The 27487-nt window shown below is 35.7% G+C and overlaps 3 protein-coding genes across 5 annotated transcripts in view; 2 read left to right on the top strand and 1 right to left on the bottom strand.

The window, feature by feature from the left end:
- The window catches only part of LOC110114993 (FRIGIDA-like protein 3), a 36307-nt gene extending 20533 nt beyond the window's left edge, over positions 1–15774 (top strand). The window contains exons 3-4 of the mRNA XM_020848069.2: positions 5537–5706; positions 15104–15774. Coding sequence (XP_020703728.1) covers positions 5537–5706; positions 15104–15532 — 599 coding nt within the window. The 3' untranslated portion in view covers positions 15533–15774. The remainder of the gene's footprint in view (positions 1–5536; positions 5707–15103) is intronic.
- A 2129-nt stretch (positions 15775–17903) lies between these two features.
- On the top strand, positions 17904–20484 carry LOC110115007 (LOB domain-containing protein 12-like). Of its 2 annotated transcripts, XM_020848093.2 has the most exons (3): positions 17921–17995; positions 18125–18817; positions 20055–20484. In XM_020848093.2, the coding sequence occupies exons 2-3, from the start codon at positions 18132–18134 to the stop codon at positions 20155–20157; spliced, it is 789 nt and encodes a 262-aa protein (XP_020703752.1). In that variant the 5' UTR covers positions 17921–17995; positions 18125–18131; the 3' UTR covers positions 20158–20484. The 2 variants fall into 2 exon arrangements, with proteins under 2 accessions (XP_020703751.1, XP_020703752.1); XM_020848092.2 differs by having other exon boundaries at positions 17904–18817.
- Positions 20485–22070: 1586 nt separating this feature from the next.
- LOC110114999 (probable uridine nucleosidase 2) overlaps positions 22071–27487 on the bottom strand; it is a 27013-nt gene continuing 21596 nt past the window's right edge. The window contains exons 6-9 of one of the 2 annotated variants that reach the window (XM_028694734.1): positions 23798–23894; positions 23137–23244; positions 22935–23043; positions 22071–22296 (exon numbers count right to left, since the gene is read on the bottom strand). In XM_028694734.1, the coding sequence (XP_028550567.1) occupies positions 22188–22296; positions 22935–23043; positions 23137–23244; positions 23798–23894 (423 nt within the window). In that variant the 3' untranslated portion in view covers positions 22071–22187. Of the gene's footprint in view, positions 22297–22934; positions 23071–23136; positions 23245–23797; positions 23895–27487 lie in introns of both variants that reach the window. The other variant, XM_020848084.2, reaches the window with a different exon arrangement.

Below are 27487 nucleotides of genomic sequence, written 5' to 3'. Positions count from 1 at the left end.
GACTATACACCCCCACCCGCACTACCGGCTACATTGTTGGAATATATAGAGGTAATATTAGAATCACTAGAGGGGCAAGGGGTGTGTCAAGGAGAGAAGGAGATCAGAGAAGTTTTGATTAAGTGGAAGAATTTATCAGAATATGAAGTGACATTTGAAGCCTACAACACTATCCAGAGACAATTTCATTCTTTCCAGGACAAGGTGATTTTTTTGGGAGGGGAGTATTGATATGGTTGTGTACCCCACCCCCTTGGTGGCAGCTTTGTGGGTCCCAACTCCTCATTTCAGACTTATTGGAGGAAAAAGTTTAAGTGGAGATCATTGGAGGAATGTGAGGTGCATTTTTGGTGAGATGTGGGCTACTTTAAAGGGGGAAAGTTTGTATGTGGGAGGGATTATGTGAAAATTTTCTAGAGTTGTTTCTTAGGTGATTTTGGCTCCTAGTTGTTGCTAGGAAATTGGGGGAGAGCCGAACAATGAATCAATTGTATCTTGTGTTTCTTTGATTGAAGATTGTTATTTGAGTTTTATTAATGTTGTTCTTTCATACCATTGTTGTTTTCTCTTGAGTTTGGTGGTTGTTTTTTGCTATTTGGTGCTGATTTTGTTCTTATGGGTGAATCATATTAGAAAAGTTATGTGATTTTGTGTCACATGATGAAGTTATGATGATGAAGGGAGAGGAGAGGTTTTGATATCAATCTACTCGAGAGCTTTTTAGCTTTGATCAACCAAGAGGTCTAAGGTTTTCACCATCAACAACCATCCACAAGAGAGCTTGGGGCTTTCTTTCTAAGTCCATTAAAATTACCTTATCAGGGCTATAGTCGAATAACTGGTAAAAAGTAGAAGCTTCATTTATTAGAGATGAATTTGCTTGATTGTTCCTGGCATGTCCCCTTATCAGATGACCCAAAGAGTAGCATTATACCAGAGCTTACCGAGATCAATGATTCTCAGACCTAGCAGCCACAAGTAGACGAAAATTCAGGAAAGGCCTTAGTGGAGGTGTGCGACAAGAAGGCACCCAAGAGAGAATGATGCTAGGGTGGGTGTCCTTAGCTTGATGAAAATCCAAAAGCTCTCTTCCACTCTTCTAATCACGGGTATACGAAGCCAAAATCACTCGAGAAATGCCCTTGTTGAGCTAGACTTCTTGAGAACATCAGGCTAACATAGATAAAGGACATTAATGACCACGGGTTGGCATTTGCCGATTCCTCTTCGTGTCTCTAGTTGCACAACCTCGGGCAATACAAATTATATAAGCGCTGTCAACATAAATTGAGGTATTAAAGCCTCATTTTGGGTATTGGCTGAACTTAACTAGTTAATTTGAAATTTATTTGGCTTGATAGGGCTGATTTGGACTCTTTTTTTAATTCGGCTCAACTTAGTCATATTGGGCTAAATTAAATGATTTAACTAATTTGAATTTTTTGGTTTCATTTGATTAAATCGAGTTGTCTCAAATGAACAAATTGAGATGAAATTAAATCAATTAGTTTAATTTAATTAAATCAAGTTTACTTGATTAAAAAATTGAGTCAACAAAAGGATTATAAATTCCCAATAGATCATGTATTGAACTATAGAAGCACATCACGTATATTGGCATTGACCAACAATTATTATCAAATAAAGTCCTCCAAATAAATAGAGTATGATTTTGGAGGGAAAGTCAGAGATCTATGAACTTTTAACTTGAATTAGTTTAAATTTAACGAATTAGTGGGATATCTTTCTATCATCTTAAAAATAATAGTATTCGATGACTCTCGATAGATATTTAGAATTGTTTTGTTTACTCCTAAAATGTTGTAGGGGCATTTGTTGTCTATGGAAAAGATTCGATTTGATTAGAAGCAATTTGACTACTGCTAAAGGATCTAGTGATATTTTACTCTCCTAAAAGATAGGGATAATTTTGCTACCATCTATAGGTTCAATGTTGTTTTGATTATCACTTGAGAAAGATTAGGAATAGATTAGTGTTTCATGAAGCATCAAAGACATTTGTCACCTATCGAAATGTTCTAAAAGACATTTTGGCAATGATTCAAAAAAAGAAATTGTCTTGTGAAGACAAAAATAAAAAAAAGTAAGGTTAAGAGTATCTTGTCTACTACTAAACCCTCATTGATTTTTGTACTAAGGTCACATTTTTGGACATGAACTTTTATATCAGGAAGGCTAAAGGGTATTTGGCAATCACTAAAAGTCTAAATTAGAATATATTTGTTGATGTTCAATCTTGGGTTGAATTAGACCTACAATACTATGTTAAGAGAGGCCTTACTAGGTTTAGATTCTATCTAACCGACAAGTCCTTAACAAAATTCTTAGCTGGGGAGCTCTAATCTATTATTTTATGCTAAGATTAAATTTGACTTTTTTTTGGAGAAAGATGTTTCGATTTAGAAATTGGATTTGGACTTATGGCTTTGGTGGTTTACAGTCTATTAACAACCGGATGAAAGAAATATTTCTGTATGGGAGAAACATTCATTCATTGATAATATTTGAAAATTGAATAAAGTTAATTGTAATATTTTTAAGTTAACATTCATTAATATGCAACATAAAATGTTCCCTATTGACATCAATCAACTGATAAATTCCTCTTTGATAGGCTTTTTCTATCACAAATGGGCTTTCTTAAGTAGGCTTGAACTTTGCATCTATTTTTTTGGTGAGCCATAATTGATCTACAATGAACTAGGTCTCTTTCACCTACATTGAAAGTTCTAAAACAGTCGAATTTGTCATGAGCTTGAGCTATATAGGTTCTTTTGAACTTGTAAATATTTCTCATCTAAATAATCAGGGCCTTCCAAACCTTAGTTGGACATTTTTTTCACTTGTGATTTCGTTGTTGATTGTAATTCTTAGTGATTGAAGCTGTATTTCTAAATGGGTTACACCGAGTTGGGGCCCTATATGTGGTTCGATAGGTCCACAGTGTTTCAATCAACTTTCCATACCACTGACATGTTTCTTATTATTGATTTTTTTTTTACAATTGAACTAATAATATTTTGTTGAAAGCCTAGTCAATCCATTGGCTTGAAGATCGAATATCGTGTTATGCTTCCAAGAAATGTTACACTTCTTAATAAACTGATTTATTTTGGTACTTCTAAGGGTATAACCATTATTGGATATGATTTGATATGGAACACCAAATTTGAATACAACGTGATTCTGGAAAAAATTGTTGTACATGCTTAACTTTGACTTTTCTTAATGATATGGATTCGACTCATTTTGAGAAATAATAAGCTACAGCGAGGATTAACTAATGACCTTTGGAAGAAGAAGAATTAATAAACCCAACAATATTAGTGGCTCTACTTTCGAAAGACCAAGGAGCCATGACAACGTCATGCGATTTCATTACAATCTTTGATTAAAGTGCCACTAAACAATAATGTTTTTTTGGTATTCAGAACATGTACAATTCAGTTATATTTCAGATACTTCAAAAAATTAACTAAATCAAATAGTTTTGAATTTTAAACACCTATTCTCACTTGCTCCTCTTCTCCTGTGAACAAGTCATTCTCTCACCCATTTAATTTTGATTAGCCTTTTCTAAATCATTAAAATTTCACAACAGATTGAGTCACACAACAATTTAGTAGCTAATTATAATGTAATAATATAACAATTTCAAAATTAGAAATGACGCGTATAAATTATCATAAGTAATCATTAAGCATTTCATTTAAAAGGCATTTAAATAGGCATACTATTTGGATAAAGTAAAGGCAATATCTTTTTGTGAAACATGATATTTTGTAATGATTTTATCATATCATATCTTCAAATAAAACATCTGTCTTAAGAGCACTATCTAAAATTTTGTATCGATTAAGATACAATCATTTTCTTTCCCAAATATTTTCTATTTTACATGTGCATGTAAATTGCTTTCACAGTCAATACTGTAAAAGGGTGAACTTTTTTATTCATTATGCACAATCATATCGTTTTTGTATATTTTCATCCATCATATATATAAACATATTTGGACGATGTGCGTGATTGAAACCTATTGCAATTCATTTAAAAGTTATTACTTCCTGAAAGTATTTAAGCAAAGAAAAAAATCATTCTTTCAATTATTCATCAACAAGTTATATTCTGAATAACATTTGAAGGAGTATATAATCGAATATGTCAATCAATGCATCCAGCTTAAAATACATATGAGCTGTAATTTGTCATAAAGTAAAAAGGTAAATTACCTGCTTAATCTTTAGATGACTTTCTTTTGCTTTTTAATTGTTCACTTACTCTTTTAATGGAATAATACATATAAAATGCATATAAAATATTGTTAATTCACTTATTTCCTTTTTCTTAATTCTAATATTTGTGCACATTAATCATTCTTCTTTAAGTCAATTATCTAACTTAATTTACTTTAATATATTCACATTTCAAATTTTCAATTTAACTATAATTCTCTTCTAACCTTGATTAAAACTAATATCATTATGTTTTTAAACAAGGCATCTTGCAAACAATTTATTCTCAAATCTATTAAACCATGGTATTTAAATTTTCTTCAAATCCCAAAATAGCATATTTAAACATAGCATTATATTTAAATTACAAATGCATCATCAAAGGTAAATCATTAATATTTGATCATAATTGAACTGCTATCTTTTTAACCTCATCCAATTTAGTAAATTACAATTTCTAATTTAAATTCACAACATAAAGGGAATTTAAAATCCATAATTCATTATCTTAAATTTATTTATAAAATTTTAATTTTAGATGCATACAACAAAATCCCTCCTCTTTCATCCTTTTTTCTACAAAACAAAAACTATACCCTATTACTTTCCTCCTCTCACTCTTCGAAATTTCTAACACAATTTCATAGTAAATAATTACTGGGTTTTATTAATTATGCAAGAACAAAAAATTTCAATCGGTTTCATGTCTGAAGAAAAGCAAAATGAATAAATTTCCAATACCTTATTCAACTCTATTGTTTCAATTTTAAATGCATACACCAACATTCCTCCTCTTTCATTTTTTTTCTTCCTTACACAACCAAGAGTATCCTCTTACTTAATATCTTGTTAAATTCACTTTGATTTTAGTTGAGTTTGTATCATTGTAATGCCTTGGGATGTTATAATATAATACTACTCTGTAGAGTTTTCTTTGGATTAATATAAATTTGTATCATGTATATTTTTTATTAGTTTTACCCGCCTTTATATCGCTGAGGCTTATCAGTGAAGGAAATTAGAGACATCAATGGTAAATTATCTGAACTTCTATTGCGTTATCGAGATGATTCTACACATGTTTCCCCCGTGCTGTTTAATACGGATATTGGTTTTTCGTGACAACCTAATTGAAATGTTTTAGCTAAAATTCTGATACTGTTTCTGCTGTACCTTTTATCTTCTGATTCTTAGAACCACCTTACATTGCCAAATTAATCAGATTTGGTTTAATAGTTATTATCAGCTTATTATCTTCTATTGCATGGTGGATGCGTTAGGTGTCATCGATATGCTGATCAATAGTGGCAGACAAATTGATGCTGTTAATCTCGTATTTGCATTTGAGCTGACAGACAAGTTTCATCCTGTTCCTCTACTCAAATCATATCTGAAGGATGCGAGGAAAGTATTACATTCCAAATCTGGAAGCATGTCTCCTGGTGCTCAGGTAATGTTTTTAGCTGTCAACTTGCATTACTGTTAACTGTGAACTTTTTGTATACTTATGCCTGTACATTATGTCAACTTGAAAGGTTTATCCCAGATATAAGTTACAAAAATGATGCCGTTATCTGAACCTAAGAACTTGTTGTTTTTCCATTCCCCGTTTGAACCTTTGGTTTTTATCTAGACCGTTAAGATCCTATTCCAATTCAATGCTATTGGGGAAAATTAAAATGTTGAAATGTTTGTCTCACAAATGTCACTTTATTGTAGTTTGAAATTTGAATATCAGTGGTGTAATATGAAATTGTAAGCATTAGTTGCAAGCTATGCACCATTGGTTAGCGAGAATAATTGTCCCGATTTTTTTATATTATGCGACTACTTTTGCTTGTGGATTGTGGGAAAGATGAATGTGCTGATTGTCGATTAGCTGATCAGCCACCCCCCCACACACACACACACACAAAAATATCGAAGGATAGGGCACACGCTCACCGGCAATTAAAAGATATGGTTCTCTCTTGCTTTGGCGATCCCCCTCTGAATCCTGTAAATGAACCTGCTTTGACGCCCGTCGTTGGCTTCTCTTACGCGAACAAGACCTGACACCTCCACCCGTCGGCCTCTCTCAACGACTAAACTGCGGTGCTCACACCGCATGCCAACCTCCGCCCTATTCCTACACACAATCAGACCCGCCGTTCTACCATTCGTTTGCGACCTACCATAATGTAAGAACCGGCCAAACCACCCCTCCCTCATCTATTGTCGCCCGCCTCGTTCAATCCTGATCGGCTCTCTGGCTTCTTGCTCGCGAACTAGCAGCCCAACCCGCCTCTGTGCCCTATGCCCGACCCATGCATGATCCTGTTACGCTTGGACCGGTCCCAACTGGACCGGTCTGGTTCTACACCCTGCGGCCCAAAGCCGGGCGGAACCACGCAGAAGGAGCGGCGGAAGTGGGGGTGGGCCTAGGTAAGCATTAAATGTTTCGTTGGAGGAAATTTTTGAATTAGAAGGGTGTTTAGGGAATTTGTATCCTTTCTTTTAGCTTTAATTAGGGAGTAATGAGGGAATTAGGGGTTATCTTGAATTTGAATTGTAATTTGAGATCTAGGGTTTTTTGCTTTGGGTTCTTGGCGTTGCCGGAGATTGGAGAGTTGTTCTTCCTCTCGGATTGAAGAACAAATTATATCTTTGTTGTTTTATTCATCGTCCAGTGAAATACAAGTATTTCTTTGAGTTTTCTCTCAGATTTTCTCGGACTAGTGCTGTTTTTCTGCTGTAAACAGCAGATTTCTGCTGTTTTACTGTTCTGGACAACAATATTGTTGCTGTTTGATTTCCGATTTGAGTTGGATTGCTTGCGAACTCTAGTATTTCCTATCAAATTGGTATCAGAGCATATCGATTTGGGACTGTCGGCGGCTAAAATTCTGAAATTTCAACGGTTTTTTTTTTCTCCGGAAGAAGATCTTCGTGATTCTTGGGAAGAGAGATGGCCGGGAAGAAGGTAGAGGTCTTGGAAGGTGAGATTGGCCAACTGAAATCAGATTTGAAATGAAAGTTCTTTGACTTTCAAACTCAAATCACCTCCAACAATGAAAGGATAGAAGAGAAATTCAATGTGATGGATGAAATGCTGAAGAAACTATTAGAGTTGAAGACCAATCCTACGTCATCGGCAGCGAGAGAGGCCACGGGAGGTCATGGTGTAGGAGGGAATCCGAACCCGTTTAGGGGGAGGAGAAATCCGAAAGTGGGGGTCATTGAGGGGGAGGATGACATGCCACCTCTAGAGCCACTTTCTAGAGAAGAGATGAGTTTGGGAAATGACCGGAGGGGGGCTGATTTCGTTGGGACAAGGGAAGATTTTCATCGCCGGGGTGCTGATTTTGAAGGGAGAAGAGGGGAATATGATGAGGGGTCGGGTATAATCGCCGGAGGGAGGATCGTGACAGTTGGGGAGCACCTCATCTTCGGGGAATGGGAGGTTATGGAGGATTCAGGAGGCACGGGGGGGACCCACGGGTGAGAAAGCTGAAGATGCCCGTCTTTGAGGTGAAGATGGCCATGGTTGGATCTACAAGGTGGAGCGATACTTTGCTGTTAACGGGTTGACAGAGGATGAGAAGCTGACAGCGACGGGTTTGTGTCTGGAAGGAAAAGCCTTGGCATGGTATTATGAGGGAGCCCATCCGGAGCTGGAGAGAGTTCAAAGATTGCTTATTAGAGCGTTTCTGAGCCGATGGGGGAGGATACTTGTATTAGCAGTTCTTTGCCTTGACTCAGGAGGGGACTGTGGCAGATTATCGGGACAGGTTCGAGTACTTGGCTAGCAGATTGGATCACATTTCAGAGTCAACCCTGGAAGGGAACTTCATGAAGGGGCTAAAATCGAAAATCCGAACAGCAGTCAGGGTGCTGGAACCAAGGATCCTAGGGAAGGCTATGGAGCTGGCGCAGTTGGTGGAAGATCAGAACAAATCAGAAAGAGGAGCTATAGGGAACTATTCTGGAGAATCATACAAGATGACTATCACTTTCCTACCCTCAAAAGGGGCAGTGTCAGGGAGTATGAAGGAAGCGCCAAAGGAGAAAATTTGGAGGGGGAAATGGGGGACAATTCAAAAACTGACAGAGAAGGAGATGCTGGACAAGAGGACGAAAGGGATGTGCTTCAGATGTGATGGGAAATGCCGGGGTATAAGTGCAAGGACCAAACTCTTCAGGTTCTCCTTGTCTGTGAAGATGAGGAAGACGAGGAGGGAGGTTGGAGCAGATCGGAGGAAGAGGAGGAGAAGCTGCACCTGGATGTGGCAAAAGTCTCTCTGAACTCCATAGTGGGATTCAGTCTGAGTCACACTATGAAAGTGAAATGAGAGATAGCTGACTGTGAGTTGGTGGTGCTGGTTGATAGTGGGGAGACCAACAATTTCATTTCCAACCAGATCGTTGAGCTGTTGGGGATGGAGTTGGTGGATACAGGAGGCTATGGGGTGATGATGGGCACGAGAAAGGTGGAAATGGGTAGAGGAGTCTGTAGAGGGGTGGTGTTGAAGATTCAGGGGATCCAGGTGAGGGATGACTTCCTTCCCTTGGAATTGGGAAGCACTGACGTCATCTTAGGAATGAAGTGGCTGCAGACATTGGGGGAGACCAAGATCAATTGGGGTACACTGAGGATGGAGTTGGTGGTAGGAGGAAGGAGGAGGATGATTCAGGGTGATGCCAGGCTGACCAAGGCAGTGGTTTCTCTAAAATCCCTAATCATAACCATTCAGGAGGAGGGAGGAGGCTACTTAGTGGAGTTGCATCGCCTGGAAGGGGTCAGATTAGAGGAAGAAGGCAATGTTCCCACTATAGTTCAGTCGCTCATACACCAGTTCAGTGAGGTCTTTAAACCTCCCCAAGGGTTACCTCCACAGAGGGAGTTGGAGCATGCCATTATATTGAAAGAAGGGGAGACACCGATCAGCGTCCGCCCTTATTGTTACCCACAGATTCAGAAAGATGAGATTGAGAAGTTGATCCGGGAAATGCTGGAGGCAGGGATCATCAGACCCAGTAACAGTCCTTTCTCTAGTCCAGTTCTCTTGGTCAAGAAGAAGGATGGCAGTTGGAGATTTTGTGTTGATTATAGGACTTTGAATAAAGGCATTGTACCAGACAAGTTCCCAATTCTAATGATTGATGAGCTGCTAGATGAGCTACATGGAGCAGTGGTGTTTTCCAAGCTGGACTTAAAATTCGGATATCACCAAATCAGAATGAGGGAGGCAGATGTTCCAAATACAGCGTTCAGGACACATGAAGGACATTATGAATTTCTGGTAATGCCCTTTGGATTGACTAACGCTCCCGCTACGTTTCAGTCATTGATCAACAGGGTGTTCAAGCAGTACCTCAGGAAGTTTGTCATGATCTTCTTTAATGACATTTTGGTATACAACAAGACTGGGGAAGAGCACTTGGAGTAATTGAGGATGGTCTTAGAAGTACTGCAGGAGCACCAACTGAGAGCCAACCTGAAGGAATATAGTTTTGCTCAATCCAGTGTGGAATACTTGGGACACGTGGTATCCCAATGAGTGGCGGCGGACCAAACCAAAATTGAAGCAATGCAGAAATGACCACTACCTAGAAACATAAGAGAGTTGAGGGGTTTCGTAGGATTGTCTGCTATTACAGGAAGTTCGTGAAGGGGTATGGCACCATTGCATGGCCTTTGACTAGCAGCTAAAGCAAGTCAACTTTTCTCGGGGAGATGCAGCGACCCAGGCCTTTGAGAAGTTGAAGAAAGTCATGACCATTGTTCCTGTTCTAGCTCTTCCAAATTTCAGCCAGACTTTTGTTGTAGAGACTGATGCATCAGGATATGGGTTGGGAGCAGTGTTGATGCAGAACCACAGGCATGTAGCATACTTCAGTCAAATGCTATCAATCAGGGCATGACTGAAGTCCGTTTTCGAGAGGGAGCTGATGGCGATTATCTTGGCCATTCAGAAGTGGCGCCCTTATCTTTTGGGTCGACACTTTATTGTCCGGACTAATCAAAGGAGTTTAAAGTACCTCTTGGAGCAAAGGATGGTGACTGAGGAGCATCAGCGGTGGCTTTCCAAACTTTTGGGCTACGATTTCGAGAACCAGTACATGTCTGGTTTGGAAAATAAAGTAGCAGACGCCCTATCCAGACGTGTGGGGTAGCTCCAGGAGTTAGCTCTGTCGGTACCCTTGATGGTCGACTGGGGGGCCATCAAGGAAGAGAGCAGGTTAGATGAAGAATTGGGAAAGATCAGGGATGATCTGAGGAAACAAAAGAGTAGCCATCCGGGTTACTGCATTGAAGGGGAGAGACTATTGTATCACGGGAGGTTTGTGATGCCCGAACTTTCATACATATTTCCTACTTGTTGCAGGAGTTCCATGACAATGCAGTTGGAGGATATTCAGGAGTACAGAAGACATACAGGAGGTTAGGAATTGAACTCTACTAGAAGGGGATGCGATGTGGAGGAGATGGTGGCAAGGTGTGAGGTGTGTCAGAGAAATAAATACATGGAAATGACACCATGAGGGTTACTCCAACCATTGGCACTTCCAAACATAGTATGGGAGCAAGTGTCCATGGATTTCATCGATGGCCTACCCCGCTCAGAGGGATTCACAGTCATTTTGGTAGTGGTGGACCGGCTCAGTAAGTATGTACACTTCATCCTCCTACGACATTCGTACACCGTGGTATCAATGGCAGCAACTTTTATCAGGGAAGTGGTTATATTACACGGGATGCCCGAATCAATTGTGTCTGATAGAGACAAAGTATTCCTTAGTCAGTTTTGGAGGGAACTATTCCGAATGCAGGGCACTGTCCTCAAGAGGAGTACTGCCTATCATATTCAGACAGATGGACAGGCAGAGGTGGTAAACCGGAGCTTATAGACATATTTGAGGTGGTTTGCTTCAGAAACACCACGGAAGTGGGCTCAATGGTTACCATGGGCGGAGTACTGGTACAACAGCTCGTACCATTCTGCTTCTCAGATGACCCCGTTCAAAGTGTTGTATGGGAGGGACCCCTCACACCTAGTGCACTATGGGAGAGGAAGTACACCTATCTCTTCAGTGGAACAATACCTAGAGGAAAGAGACCTCGTGCTGGAGGAGTTGAAGAAACATCTGGGAAGAGCAAAACAAATCATGAAGAAGCGAGCATATATACACAGGAGGTACATACAATATGAAGTAGGGGAGAAGGTATACTTGAAACTAAGGCCCTACAGGCAAAAATTAGTGGCTAATAGGAGGAACAAGAAATTGGCCCCGAGGTATTTTGGTCCCTATGAAATCTTGGAAAAGATTGGAGCAGTGGTGTATCGTCTGAAGTTACCCTCCTCCGCTACCATACACCAGGTGTTTCACGTGTGAGAGCACTTGGAGAGCATGCGGCTAGTGTGGAATTGCCAACATCACTTATAGAGGATTTGGAGGTGGTCATGGAACCCGTGGAGCTAGAAGAGGTAAGGTTGGATAAAAAGGGAAACAAAGAGGTGTTGATCAAATGGAAGGATCTCCCCGACTACGAGGCCACTTGGGAGCCCTATGAGATGGTGAAGCAGCAGTTCTCGTACTTTCACCTTGAGGACAAGGTGTGAATCTTTGGGAGGGGAGTAATGTTACGCTTGGACCGGTCCCAGCTGGACCGGTCCGGTTCTACACCCGGCGGCCCAAAGCCGGGCATAACCACACATAAGGAGCGGCGGAAGAGGGGGTGGGCCTAGGCAAGCATTAAACATTTCGTTGGAGAGAATTTTTGAATTAGAGGGGTGTTTAGGGAATTTGTATCATTCCTTTTAGCTTTAATTAGGGAGTAAAGAGGGAATAAGGGGTTATTTTGAATTTGAATTGTAATTTGAGATATGGGGTTTCTTGCTTTGGGCTCTTGGCGTTGCCGGAGATTGGAGAGTTGTTCTTCCTCTCGGATTGAAGAATAAATTGTATTTTTGTTGTTTTATTCATCGTCTAGTGGAATACAAGTCTTTCTTTGAGTTTTCTCTAAGATTTCCCCAGACTAGTGTTGTTTTTTCTGCTGTAAACAATATATTTATGATGTTTTCCTGTTCTAGATAGTAATATTGTTGATGTTTGATTTCCGATTTGGGTTGGATTGCTTGCGAACTCAAGTATTTCCTATCAGATCCCCTATCTCAAATAGTGAGGGGAGGAGGAGAGTAATATATAATGGTGTACAGTATTATATTATAATTTTATTAATATTAATATGAAGTGAAAGCGAACATCATGATCGTAAAAAATCACCAATTGAAGCAAGTCCCGGAGTTGATTCGGTCCCTCGAAGCCCTCGGGCGTCGATCTAATTTAGCTGTGGGTTGAAGACTCGAAGACCATTTTTCGGGGTTGATTTGCTCCCCCGAAGTCCTATCCATTGATCCTACAAAACTATCCAAACGTTTAGGGATTGTTGGAGAATAACTTCAAACTAATTATCTTTAACTAATTGAATAATTGATTGAATGATTCAATTTAATAATTAATCTAATTAATTAATCAACTAATCCTAAATAAATTAAAATTCAATTTTAAATCATCAAATCACTGATTACCTTAAAATACAATTAAAATTCTTCGATTAAAATTTTTTTTTGAAGTTTAATTAACTAAAATTAAATTTGTTTTAAAATATATAAAAAGAATCAAATTGAAACTTCATTTAAATTAACTAAGATAAAATTAAAGCTTTAACTAATTAAAATAACTAAGAAATTGAATTAAAATCAAATGCAAGCTTTAAATTTAACATAGTCAATGAAATCATCAACTAATTCCAAATTTGCTTGAACCAAATTAATTAACTTAAAACCTAATCAGATCTTAATTGAAAATAAAAACAATTAATTTAAAACTTAATTGAAATTGAAAATTTAATTTAAATAATTAAACTAAAATCATATAATTAATTTGCAAAACTAATTAATTGAAATCTAAATCATTATCTAAATCATTAAATAATTCATTTTAAACTTAACGGATTAATGTATGATTAATTAAAACCAAACTTTAATCATTTTAAAAAAATAAAACTCAAATTTAATTAATGAATCATTTAATTAAATTTAAAATTTTAAAATTATTAAATCTTTGAGCAACTAATTTAATTAATAACATAATTAAATTAAGTCAATGTAATTGAAAATACATTTAAAATTTATAATCAATGAGCAAAGCAAATTTAATTTAAAATTTTAATTAAATTTAAACTTTAATTAAAATTTTATTTAATTAGTTAACACAATTAATTGATTAAAATAATTCAAATAAAAATAAACAAAAGAAAGCATAAAATTAATTATTTCCACTATCCAATCATCCTAAGTACAAGCTAACAGCTCTCCAAAATAAAACTCTCAAACGATCTCTCAAACTCACAACAACTCTCCAAGCTACTTATGAGCTCTCTAAACCTCTTTGCAATTGCAAACATCAGCTCCTGCAGTTGCAAACTCTAGCTCCTACGGTTGCAAGCTCCACCCACTGTAACTGTTGATCACGAGCACCTGCAAATAAGTAGACAAAAGTCAGCATATAACATTGTTTAAAATTGTGCAATATGAGGCTCGCCTTGAAGCCCACCTCCGCTCAATTCTTGTAAAAAACGTCTCAAGGCTTATTCCTCAGATTTTTTTTGTGAGGCTTACACCTCATCTTAGCTGAGAGGCGGGCCTCTCCTCGCTAGCATGAGGCATATGCCTCACTCTATGTTTTTTTTTTTTTAGAACTTACCTAAATCCTATACAAAAGCTTTAAAAAAAATATTGCTTTCTTGCACCCCCAAGCCGTAGCAACTTTGTCGCCCTCTAGCCCTCAGCCTTCGCCGTAACCACCAGCATTATACCCGTCACAGGGGATCACTTGAAAGCCGCACACCACCACTATCTTTCCTAAAAATTTTGGAGTATTACTCTTATCGTTATGTTGATGACAAACATTTATGAAAGATGGATGAGTGAAATAAATGAAGAAGAAGTACATTGAGAGGTATCCACTCTACTGGATGAGACAAGGGAGAGAACAATTTGTCATGACAACGACTCAAATAAAAATTCACTTAGTATTGATAGTACATATGATTTCTGAGTTGTTGTCGATTATCTTAGTTTTCTTTAGGAATTAAACGTAGATGCGTAAGGAACTTAGAATGACAAAATTTAGAGTTGAACTTAATATTATATGATAATTTAATGCAATTCATATATTTTATGTTGTTTTGCTTTTGTAATATTTGAATTTTAATTCTAGTTCACATAATTTACCACTTATCAATTTAGATCTTATTCAATTTTTTATTTTATATGTATGTTAATTTGTTACTTTATAGTTCAACAAAAGTTATTATGTTATCTTTTAATATATTATTTAGGTATTATATAAAAATTTTCTTTTAATTTTTATTTTCACTTTACAATTTTTTTTATTTTGAGGCATGCGCTTCGCTTCATGAACGAAAAAAGCCTCAATACCCAATTGTGTAATTTTAAACCTCGGTTAGAGTAAATCCTTAAGAAATCAAACGTCGTCAAAGCAACATTGAATGAATTTGACATTTTTAATGACAACTTCAAATGCATTAGATATCATTTATATAATATTGAACATTTTTAATTTATCACGCCATAATTACAATTATTTCATCTACTTTCAATCTCTAAATTGATTGAAATGAAATATCCTTAAATTAAAAATTAATGACCTGAATTAATTTTTACTTGCTCTTGTTCGAGTTGAGGTTATCACCAACTGAATTTTTTTCCCGTCGTCGAAATGAAAACTCTCAAATTCAGTTCACCTGAAATGTTTCGTAAAACTTCCATTTGTTTCAGAATGAAATGAATGAACGCGAGCTCTCTGCTCTTAAATCTGTGATCAAATGCATCGAAGAGCACAAGCTTGAGGAACAATACCCTGTGGACACGCTTCAAAAGAGAATAATTCAGCTGGAGAAAGCCAAGGCGGACAAAAGGAGAGCTGCCGATGCTTCGAAGCCTCAGTCGAAGAGGCCCCGCGCGAGTGCTACGAGCTACGCTCCTCCTCCTCGAATGGCCCAAACATTTCCTGAACAGAGCTTTTACCGCACGCCAGAACGATACCAGTACCCGTACGAGCGTCAGTACCTGTACCCACCCGAAACCCACCCAATGCCACCTGCACTCATTGGATCTGCTACCTACACGTTATCTCCCACGCACACCGCCTATTATGGCAACGGGTACCATGTCCATCAGTACCAGTCTCCTACCTATCTACACTAATGAAGAAGGCCTGCCTGCTGATTGTGATATTGTCTAACTACTACTAGAAGTTAACCCCACTGGGCCTTCTTTATGGTCTTTTATTAGAGTTGCAATGTGTTAAAACTCTTTGTATGCTTACTTAGAAACATAACAACCAGTGTGCTTATTTCTCTGCTTATTAGTAGTGTTTGTACGTTATGACAATTAATTTGCTTATCTTGTTACTTAAGAATTGACTCATATGATATATTTGCTTCTAATGCTCGTTTTTCCCCAGCTTAACGTAATGATTAAGGCTTCGTTTGGGACGGCTTTTTTATTGCTTTATGAAATGAAGTTTTAGTACAAAATTTTCCTTTTCAGAAAGCAATAAAAAAGCCGTCCCAAACGAAGCCTAAGGTTTCGTCTGGGAAGGCTTTTTTACATCTTCTTGAAGCAGCTTTGTACTTTAAAAAAATAAATTTTTTGTACTAAAAAGCTAAAGCTGCTTCAAGAAGCCGTAAAAAAGTCGTCCCAAACGAAGCCTAAGGCTTTTTTTGGGACGGCTTTCTTTCGGCTTCTTAAAGCAGCTTTTTAGTACAAAAATTTTAATTTTGTATTAAAAAGCTGTTTTAAGAAGCAGAAAAAAGCTGTCTATCCCAAATGAAGCATAAGTTTAGATTAAATATTTGATGTAATCTGTGCTCCTAATTGGTCTTGATAGTTTTTCTTACATGAGTAGTTTTAGAGAGATTGAGTGGGATAATTGGGTCGTGATTAGCTTGATGTAAAGTAGGCCTTGGCGTGGAGTTTATTTATCAGGTTCCAAAGAGTATCACATTACGGTTGGCGGGTCAGGCGGGTCACTGGTGGTCGTAAACGAGACGGCAGTATCCTCTTTAACTGTTCAGTCGTTTTTTAAATATTTTAGAAAAAAAACTTCTTTTTTTTTTAAATAAATTATAAACAGGTCTCTCTATTTCTTGTTTATGGATCGAAGACAAACCTCCCCACAGTTTGATGGAAAGTTTTGATAAATCATATTTTTAGAAATTAAATAAAAATTTAAAAAAAGATTTATAGAAATGAAATAGAATAAAATACCAAATTTTAATCAATTATTGGAAAACGGATTAAATCATATTGAAAAGATAATATTGAATATTATAAAATAAATAAAATTTCAGATAGCACCTTCGTAATTATACAATTAGCCAAAATATATAAAAGGATCACTTGATTGTATTGAGATATTTGATTTTAGTTTTGTCAAAAAAAAAAGGATCAAATGTTATCTTAGATCAAATATCTATAAAAAATATTATTTTTTATTAATTCTCTAATATATTTGTGCTGCTTATCGATGCATATAGCCCTGCAAAGAGATTTTAAGAAGTTTTTAAAATAAAAAATGTCAACTATTTTAGCTGAGACGACAAACAAAATCAACAGAGAACAGAATTTAAATTGAATACATCAAATAATCTGGAAATATATTTAGAAAATCTTACATTCGATTCAAAATTATGAGTTCCTATCAATAAAAATAACAAATTAAAAATAAATTTATAAAATTGTCTATGCAAGTTTTCTCGGTTAAAAAAAATTTAGAAAATTTTTTAATTCGGGCCCGCTGTAAAATATTTCTGGCTCCGCCAATGCTTCCGGTGATCTTTAAAAATACCGACGAAGACAAATTCATATATTATTCTCATCTAACTATCCCCCTAAGATAAGAAATTTTAATATGATTCGTATCTTGGCAATTGGGGGATTTGCTCTTTTTTTTTTTTGGTATTTTGTCTTTGGGAGGTATTGATATTGTTTTTAGCAAATTGAATTTATTGATTTTTTTTTTTTGGTGCTAGAAAATTCGTATCGACAAAGAGAAAGAGAGTCTAATATTTTAGCATTATACAAAGATCTAATAATTGTGTGGCTATTGTTCGAGGGGCAGTTAAGCAGTGTCAGTCAAAAAGCTGTAGTTGGACAATTATGATTTGAGAATCATAGTATAAGATTGAATGAGGGATGTTTAATGAAGTTATCCAACGACGGTGATCAAATGATCCTAAATTTGATTATATAAGTTCTTAATTTAAATATGCATCGAATGCTTCTTTTTAAAATTTATTTATATAATATTTTAATTTAAAATCACATATACTATATCTTAAATATTAATTTATTTAAAATAAAATACATATCAATATGTATATGCTTTTTGTTTAATTTAAATATTAAGGTGTCATTTAAATAAATATAAAAATTAAGATATTAAATATTTAAATAAATAAGAATAACAATGATGTGGTATATAATTATATATATTATTTTTTTTATTTTTTTTTTTATTAAAGATTTGCTAATGCGCGCGCGCGCGCGCGCGCCCGTCTCTATTTATACCGGATCGTCCCAGCGACGAGGGAGAGATAGAGACGGAGAAAAAGAGGGCAAGAAAGGAAGAGTTAATTGATCCTCTTCTAATTAGTCTTCAGATTGGTAAGTATCTTCTTCGATCTCTTCGTTGATGATCTGTTTATGCCAATCCTTCTTGCAATTTCTTTTTTCTCCTTCACTTTGATGATTTACAGTACAATCCCTCCGTGCTCTTCTTCTGTTGATCGATAGATGATTGATGAATCTATCTGAGATGACAACAATGACCCTCGCATCGATGGACGATCAACAATCGCCAATCCTATCTACCCCATCTTCTGTCTTATCATCATCATCCTCATCAATGGCAGCGGAATGGGGGTCTGTACAAAATACCCCATGCGCTGCATGCAAATATCTACGCCGAAAATGTCATCCTGATTGCATCTTCGCACCCTATTTCCTCCCGGAACAACAGCAGATGTTTGCCCTAGTTCACCGCGTCTTCGGTGCCAGCAACGTGGCCAAGATCTTGACTGATCTACATCCCAGAGAGCGGCAAGATGCAGTAATTTCACTTGTCTATGAGTCCAAAATGTATTTCATAGATCCTGTCTACGGCTGCGTTAGAACAATCTCTGGACTCCAGCAGCAACTGGAGCAGATCCAGTTTGAGCTATCCTACGCTTTTTCCGAGCTATCCCGATGGGAATCGGCAATGGCGGCTCTCGAAGAACGGAAGTTGAAGATGGAAGAACAGCAGAATGTGATGATGATTAATAACGGATGTGATGGGTCGGCGTTGGAGGGTGTAGTCAAGAGTCAGGTTTATGATTTCAGTATGGTGGTGGATAAAGAGACTTCTACAAGGGAGAAGGACGTAGGTGCATTCCAAAGTCAATATGATTTTGCTGAAGATGATGAGCTGAGAAGTCTTCTTGAGTGGTAAGAAGTACTTTTCGCTATTGTTATATTGCATGGTATATTGGTGTGTGCATTATAAATCTTTAAAGTTTAGGGTTTAGGGGTTGTTTGGGCTACAAGAATGATTTAACTAAGTAGGGTTTAGTAAATCTTCTAAATCCAAATTTAGAAAATCTTGAAATGATTAAAATCTAAAAATTATTTGGCATTATAATTGGTAAATTTTGCTAAATGTTGATAAATATATTGACAATTTATTTTAGAATTTAAGATTTATGAGAGCGATAAATTCTTAAGTTGCTAAATTTTGTGAACGGTGGAATTTGACTAATAATAAATTTAATGAATAATGAGGTTGAAACGACATTTATTGGAATAATAGAATTTAAAATCTCAAAAACTCTGTTTGATAGGATTTAAGCTTCGTTTGATATAGTTTTCTTAAAATTTGTTTGTACAAAGTTTTTTTTAGTACAAAAATTTTTTAAAAGCATAAATTGTAATAAAAAATTGTTCCAAACTAAGACTTCATTTGTGAAGGCTTTCTTAATGCATCTTAAAACCATTTTTTCACATAAAACTTAATTTTTTGTATTAAAAAGCTGTTTTAAGAAGCAGAAAGAAAACTGTCACAAATTGAGACTAAGTCTTCGTTTGGGATGGCTTTCTTATTGCTTCTTAAAATAACTTTTTAGTACAAAAGTTTAAATTTTTGTACTCAAAAGCTGCTTTAAAAAGCATGAAAAAAATCATCCCAAACATAACCTAAGTTTTAATATAAATCCTACCTAAAATACTATATCATGTTTAAATCCTGCCTCCAATGCTAAGTTAATCAACCTTAATGATAATCAAGTGATCAAAATATTGCTTACTTGCCAAGGTAAAATACTGTAATAATCGGTCAAAATATTATTAAACATAATCTCCATGGAAATCCTATCATATTAGAACCAGCAAGCGGTGGTTGACTTCCTACATAATATGTATCTGCGGTTTAAATTTAATGCACTAAAAAAATTGAACTCAGTGAAAAAAAACTGATCAGTAAAAAGTTCTATATGAACTACAAAACGCTTATCTGTTAACTACTATAGTACATACCATTTGAATGTCATTGCTATCTCAGCATAAGCGTTTGGGAAAATGTTGTCTTCCCAAACATCTCAACCTGGAAGAACTAACTTTGAAGGTTATTATTTCATGCTTCTTTTTTTTTTTTAATTTCTTTTAAGAGTAATTGCAATTGTTTCCATAGGCAAGTTGACCAGCAAGAAGAAAGGGTTTTGGATATATATTTGGCTGCATCTCCGAAGCCACTTGCAGAAGAAAAATGTTCTCCACGTATGTTTAATAAATAGTGTTTTCTATCTCCATGCAAACAAGTAAGTCCTACTTAGAAAAAAAAAATAATAATGTTGAATTGGTACTAGTAGAAAAATACTGCTAATTTTTAGAAAGATGCAGTTGCTACATTTTTATTTCTGGTGTTGGTAAATTTCTTCTTCTTCTCCTCTTGTAAGATAAAGTTTATTGTCTATGGCTTTTTAGAGAGTGTTTGGCCTCTTTAGCATGAACGGATTGATGGCGTATAGCCTGCACGTCATTGTCGAATCTTATGATTTTATAATTAACAAAGTATAACATTGTGCAGATGCACTTAGGGGTGTCAATTTTTGACACGCCCGAAACACAACCCGAATCAAAAAAAATCCGGATTAGGGTCAACCCGAACCCGAAACGGGTCGACTTCGGATTCGGGTTCAACAAATCAACCCGTTTTAAAAATCGGGCCGGGTTGACCCAGCAACCCGAAATTGACACGAAAACTCATATTTGACCCGGAAACCCATTTTTTGACTCGATTTTGAACCGAAAATCAAATATTGGCCCGTTTTTTACCCGAAAAACTAGCAATTTTAGGTCAACTTCGGGTCATTCGTGTCGAGTTAGGTTAACCCAGACCCGAATCGTGTCGGGTTCGGGTCCGTAAACATGACCCATTTTTAAAACGGGTCGGGTTCGAGTTGACCCGAATAGTGCCGGGTCAATTCCGGGTTCCGAACCCGACCCGTTGACCCAAATTGACACCCCTATTTGTTAGCTAAGAGTTTTGACTATCAATCAATATGTCTTAAGTTCAAAACTTATCAATGTGATGTATGTAAATTTGACTTTATTGGCTAAAAAGTGCAAACCGTTTTTTGGTACAAAAATTTCTAATTCAAGAAATTTTTTAACTAAAACACTGTTTTTGAAAGCATTATAAAAGCTGTCTCAAACGAACCCTTAGTCTCTTAGATAAGTGGTGTGATCCCATTGTTTGTTTGCGTATTGAAATCCAGATGGACTACATCTTTTGACTCTCATGATTGGCAGGTTTCGAAGAAGACTGGCTTTCTAGGATATAAGAATGGAATTTCCCATTAATTGGAGGCATAAACTGATCATCTTCAATTTTAGCGAGTTGGTACATACCATTAGAGAAAACCTTCTTGACATGGTCCCACTTAGAACTCAATTTTCCATGCGAGGGACGACAATGGGTCTTTGCTTGATTTATATGACTGTTGTTTCTTTCATATTTGAACTAATTCGTGAACCTCCCAAAACAGCCATGTCTGTTCGTTTGATATACCTTTTTTTAATTGTTTAAAAAAAAAAAACAGCCATTAAAATTTTACTTATTTGGGTGAAAAAACTGTAGAATTATTATTTTTCTTATATTTATGCAATTTACTTTAAAAACTCTATTTAGGAATACATAATAAGAATTATTATTAAGAACATAATTTATAAATATATTGATGGTAAAAATAGAAAGAATATATCATCTCAAATGAAACATATACACTTAAACTGCTTTTTTCATTAATGCAGGCTATATAGAGCTCACAATGTGGAAATGAAATTTTATTTTCTTAATAAATAGCAAGCTAATTTTGTTGTGAGTTTAATTTTCAATATACTGAAAAAGTTTCAATACAATATAAAAAATTAAAAATAGTATTGTATACACAGATCATCATAGGGCTTTGTTTGAGATAACTTTCAAGTGCTACTTTCAAAAATTGAAAAAAAAAAAATAACTAAATGCTATTTTATAAAGCATTAAGAAAACTATCCGTACGAGAAAGTGCAGCTTTCTTACTACTTTCTAAAACCGACTTTTAAAAAATTACTTTAAAAAGCGGCAAAAAATTTTCTCCCAAATAAAACCTTAAATATTATAATAAGTTAGCTTTAAATTATAATTTTGTAAAAAACCCTTAAATACTTATAAAATATTATTCAGTTGCAATAAAAACAAGTTATGCCTACAGATCAATGAAAACAGCTTACCTCAGTTCAAACCCTGATGATGTGCTTAATTCGAAATGTTAAATAAACTTTAGGAGTTCATTAGCCTATCCATCACAATCTCAACGACCGCCGGAGCATCCACGGTAACAGCTACCTTCACCTTCGGCTTATCAGACCACTCCGTAATTTCTGCATATCTGAACATATTTTTAATAAAAGAACTAATTTAGTTTAACTTGATCTTTCCAGTAGAATTGCTTGTAATAATTAAAAAAATAAAGTAGATGAAGCACATTTTGATTTTGAGCTAATTTAAAATATCTAATTTCATCTCTCAACTTATCAAATTTAAGATTTCATTTCGAACATTTTTCTTATTGTTTTTTATAATAATTTTTTAATACAATTTAAAAAAAAATAATAAATGAAACCTAAGTCAATTTGATCCTCTCTTAAACTATATCAGCTTAAACTAATAAAACTAATCCAAGAAATCTAAAATGCTCTCATGAAAACTTCCCTTCATCAAAATTTAATAAAAGAACTATATCATTAAATTAGTTCAAATTTGATGGAGATAATGATCAAAATGATCCCTAACTATTTAAAAATTTCATTTTAGCTCCTTAACGTTTTAAATAAGAACCTAAATGATCCCACGGAATAATTAATTTGATTCCTATTAAAGAATAAAGTTGACAATTAGTATTTTTTATATAGTTAGAGATTATTTAGATCCTCGAGAACAAACTAAACAGCTAAAGAAATTTAAGACTAAAATGGGCATCTGAAAGCTTATGAATGATTTTGATAATTTAATGTTTGATCGGCTGACCTTTTTTTGGTGTTATCAAATAACGTAAGCCCTCTTGTAATGCCACATGTCTGAACTCGTACAACCCCTTCAGTGTAAGTCAAGAGAGAAGGATATGCAGCGGCAATGACTGTAGTTGGATCATGTAGATACACTCCTGAATTCAAGCAGTAGAAAAATTTTTATATGGCAAATAAATTAGAGCTATGAATTTCAATCCTACCTTTTATTCCATATGCATCTCTGTGATACGAGAAATAAAATTCTAAAATTTTGCAAATGTATTGAGCAAACTTCCCTTCGCTTCGTTCGAGCTTGCCACGATCAGCATCTGCATCAAATACTTCTGGTTATAATATAAAAAACTAATCCACTTGAGTGGATATTTTTTGGTGACGAAAAAGAAAATTTAAGCCATATAAGGAAGAAATTACATGCAATAAGGATAGTTAATGATATATAATCAGCAAAAGTTATTTGGCTGTTCGTAGGGTTTCTACAATGAGATTAAAGCTTCGTTTGGGACGATTTTTTTAGTACTTCTTAAAGCAGTTTTCTAGTACAAAAATTTAATTTTTGTACTAAGAAGCTGCTTTAAGAAGCAGTAAAAAAAGCCATCCCAAATGAAGTATGAAACGGCAAGTGAACATATTTTGAAGAAGAGATATGCCATTAGATGATCCGAATATAAAAATGAAATGAAGATAGTAGCCAAATTCTTTAAGGGTTTGTTTGAGATAGTTTTTTTTATTGTTTTCTAAAGTAATTTTAAATAAAAAATTTTAATTTTTATACTAAAAAACTGCTTTAAGAAGCAGAAAGAAAGCTGTCCCAAATGAAGTCTAAGTATGTTATCATAATTAGGAGAAAATGCATTTTTTTACCTGTCAAAATAACTTGATGGGTAATATTAATTCCTACAGTCAAAATATCTGCCCCACTGGTGAAGACAATATCAGCAGCATCTGGGTCACCAAAGATCTGCTTAACCATATTTGTATACATATTAATTAATGTTAACAAAAATCATAAAATGAATCATCAAATTCGGCCAAAAATAGAAAGAATATGCAACAAGCTATGTTAACACGTGTACATTGAGCTCAATAAACACATGTTGATGCAGCGCCTGCTTGCTTGCAAGATTTTCATTACTCTTCTCTTCACTTAGGCTACGTTTGGGACAGCTTTCTTATTGCTTCTTAAAGCAGTTTCCTAGTATAAAAATTTTAATTTTTAAACTAGAAAGATGTTTTAAAAAGCAATAAAAAAGCCGTCTCAAACGAAGCCTTAAATCTCCTTGCTTAGCTGTGATGCTTGTCTGGCTTGATTTCTTATATTGCTTGTTTGTTCAATTTTAGTGATTCCTCTATATCATTTTCGTTCATTTATGACTACTTGGTTTCTGGTTGAAGGTTCCACCTGGATAAGCAGCATGTGGATCTCTGCCTTACATTACCAATATATGTTGGGACTTCCATCCTTACAGGTTCTGAGATTTGCATCCCCGTGATTGTAATTTTGTGGATTCTATGATTATAAATATACGGTTTGACGTAAAAAGAGTTTTAACAATATTCTTTTAGTTTTTTGTATTTTTATTTCGGTTTGAGTCTCAGATTGTTTGTGATTCTTTCTTGTCTAGTACAATTGGAGACTACCTACCCATTTTAAGGGGTAGTATCTCCTTTTTTATAAAAAAAATTTATTAGGCGACCATTAACATAACATTTGTGTGAATTTTGTGTTTTTTGGATTTAATCAAAAAAGAGAAATATTGTTTAATTGATAGCCTATAAATTGCATACTAAGGAGAATGAAAGATATATGCATAAGTTAGTCAAGCAAATAGACAGAAGTAAAGTTCTAGTTCAAGTGAAGTGCATTAATAACGAAGATAAAAAAGTATTCTTTTTAGAAGAGGATATTCAACATATGTGGATGAAATATTTCGATAAACTTCTTAATGTTGTATGAATATGATTGACTTCGTGTATCTTATCACCCTAAATGAAAATAGAGGGTTTTATTTTTATCATCGTTTTAGTAAAACCAGAGTAGAAGAGACTTTAAAAAAAATTGAAGTGTAGAGAAGCAATCAGGTCTGATCATATTTCAATAGAAGTGTGAAAATTCTTAGCAGATTAAGAAATTTATTGGCTTACTAAACTTTTAATATTACTTTGAATATTAAAAGATGTTAAATGAGTAGAGGAGAAGTGTGTTGGTTCTTATTTTAAGAATAAATGCGATACACAAGAGTATGTGAATTATAGAGGAATTAAGTTAATTTGTCATACATTAAAATTACAGGAAAGTGTAATTGAACATTGGTTACAACATGATACTAATGCTTCTCAAAATTAGCAAAGTAGGACATCTAGTTTTAATGTGATGTTTTCATTCTTTCATCTGTAATTCATGAGTCTTATCAATTATTCATTATATCGTTATTTTATCATCATTACATCATCATTACAAGTGACTTTCAATGATCCATAAAGAGAAGCCACCCTATGTCTGTCAGCGTAATTCAGTCAATCAATTGTCGGCTAACATCCAAAATTACACCACAAACTTTTATTTTAAGAAAAGTTCATCGACCCGCCCTCCTATATAGGGTATTTTATCAGCGTAATTCAGTCAATAAAAAATGATTTAACAAACGCAAGATAACGTGACATTTGTGACATTCGCGTTTATCTTACTTTATTCATATCAATTTTTTAATGTAAGTCAATACCATGTATGAAATGCACTAATCTATGAAATACGGGAAATCTAAATACTATTAATTTACTTCAAAAAATCAAAACTATCAATTCATATGACGAAATTCAGTGTTGATGCAGAACCACATACCTATAGTGTACTTCAATCAAGTGTTATCCACAAGGGCGAGATTGAAGTCAATTTATGAGAGGGAGTTAATGGACATTGTCTTCGCTATGCAAAAGTGGCGCCCTTATCTTTTGGGTAGACATTTCATCGTCCAAACGGATTAGAGGAGCTTGAAGTACCTGTTGGAGCAACGGATGGTGACCAAGGAGCATCAGTGATGTTTGTCCAAACTATTAGGCTATTATTTTGAGATCCAGTACAAGCCGAGGTTGGAGAACAAAGCAGTTGATGCCTTATCCCGGTGTGTTGGGGAGCTCCAGGAGTTGGTTGTGTCTATACCTTTGATAGTCAACTGGAGGCAAGGAAGAAAGCATGTTAAATGAAGAGTTGCAAAAGATCAAGGAGGATTTGACGAAAGACAAGAGTAGCCACTCTGGTTACTATATGGAGAGGGAGAGGTTATTGTATCGGGGGAGATTTATGATGCCACGAACCTCCATGCACATTCCCCACTTATTACAGGAGTTCCACGCCAGTGCGATTGGAGGTCACTCGGGAGTACAGAAAACCTATAGAATGCTAGCATCTAAGCTTTACTGGAAGGGGATGCATAAAGATGTTGAGAAGATGGTGGCTAGGTATGAAGTGTGCCAGAGAAAAAAATACATGGTCATGGCTTCATGAGGATTACTACAACCCTTGGTACTTCCAAACCGAGTATGGGAGGAAGTGTCCATAGATTTCATTGATGGCCTACCACGATCACAAGGATTCACTGTCATCATGGTGGTGGTTGACAGACTTAGTAAGTATGCACATTTCATCCTCTTACGACATCCCTACACCACGGTGTCAGTAGCAGCAACATTTATCAGGGAGGTGGTTAGACTGCATGAGATCCCTGAATCCATTGTGACTGATCATGACAAAGTGTTTCTCAACCAATTTTGGAGGGAGTTGTTCAGGTTGTAGGGCACAAATCTTAAAAAGAGTACCGCCTACAATCCCCATATAGACAGGCAAATGGAGGTGATAAATCGAAGTTTGGAGACCTATTTGAGGTGTTTTGCTTCTGAAACATCACGGATGTGGGCGAAGTGGTTACCATGGGCCGAGTATTGGTACAATACATCTTACCATTCTGCTTCTCAGATGACTCCTTTTAAAGTGATGTATGGAAGGGATCCCCCACACCTAGTGCACTATGGGAGGGGAAGCACACCAGTATATTCAGTTGAGCAGTACTTGGAAGAAAGGGACAGGGTGCTGAAAGAGTTAAATAAACATCTACTGAGGGCACAACAAATCATGAAAAAATAGGCGGACACACATAAGAGGGTGTGGGCTCCGAAAATTCGGCCCCGGCCTCCGCTCGCTTTTTTTCTTTTATTATTTGGCGAGGAAGTTTTAACGAACTAAGTTTCGGGGTAAATTTTGGAAGGCAGATGGGTTTGTAGATAAGACACTACCCAGAGATTTCGCCCTCATTTTGCGAGGACTTTATGATCTGAGTTCTAATTTCCTATAGGCGCAAGCCCCTATAGTTAATTACCCCTCCCGGTCACGAGAGAGAACTTTCGATTAAGGCTAGTCATCGATCAGATACGTATAGAATACACGTTATCTGGCATATAGTAGCAGCAATGAGTAATGGTATTGAGGATTGGAAGTTTGGAAATTGAAGAATTGAGCTTGGAAGATTTGAAGATTTTGATATTTAAAAGTAGAAATTG

This window comes from Dendrobium catenatum, unplaced genomic scaffold (genome assembly GCF_001605985.2).
Source record: "Dendrobium catenatum unplaced genomic scaffold, ASM160598v2 fragScaff_scaffold_542, whole genome shotgun sequence".
In the NCBI taxonomy this organism is placed as follows: Eukaryota; Viridiplantae; Streptophyta; class Magnoliopsida; order Asparagales; family Orchidaceae; genus Dendrobium; species Dendrobium catenatum.
This window is presented reverse-complemented; position numbering and strand designations above follow the sequence as displayed.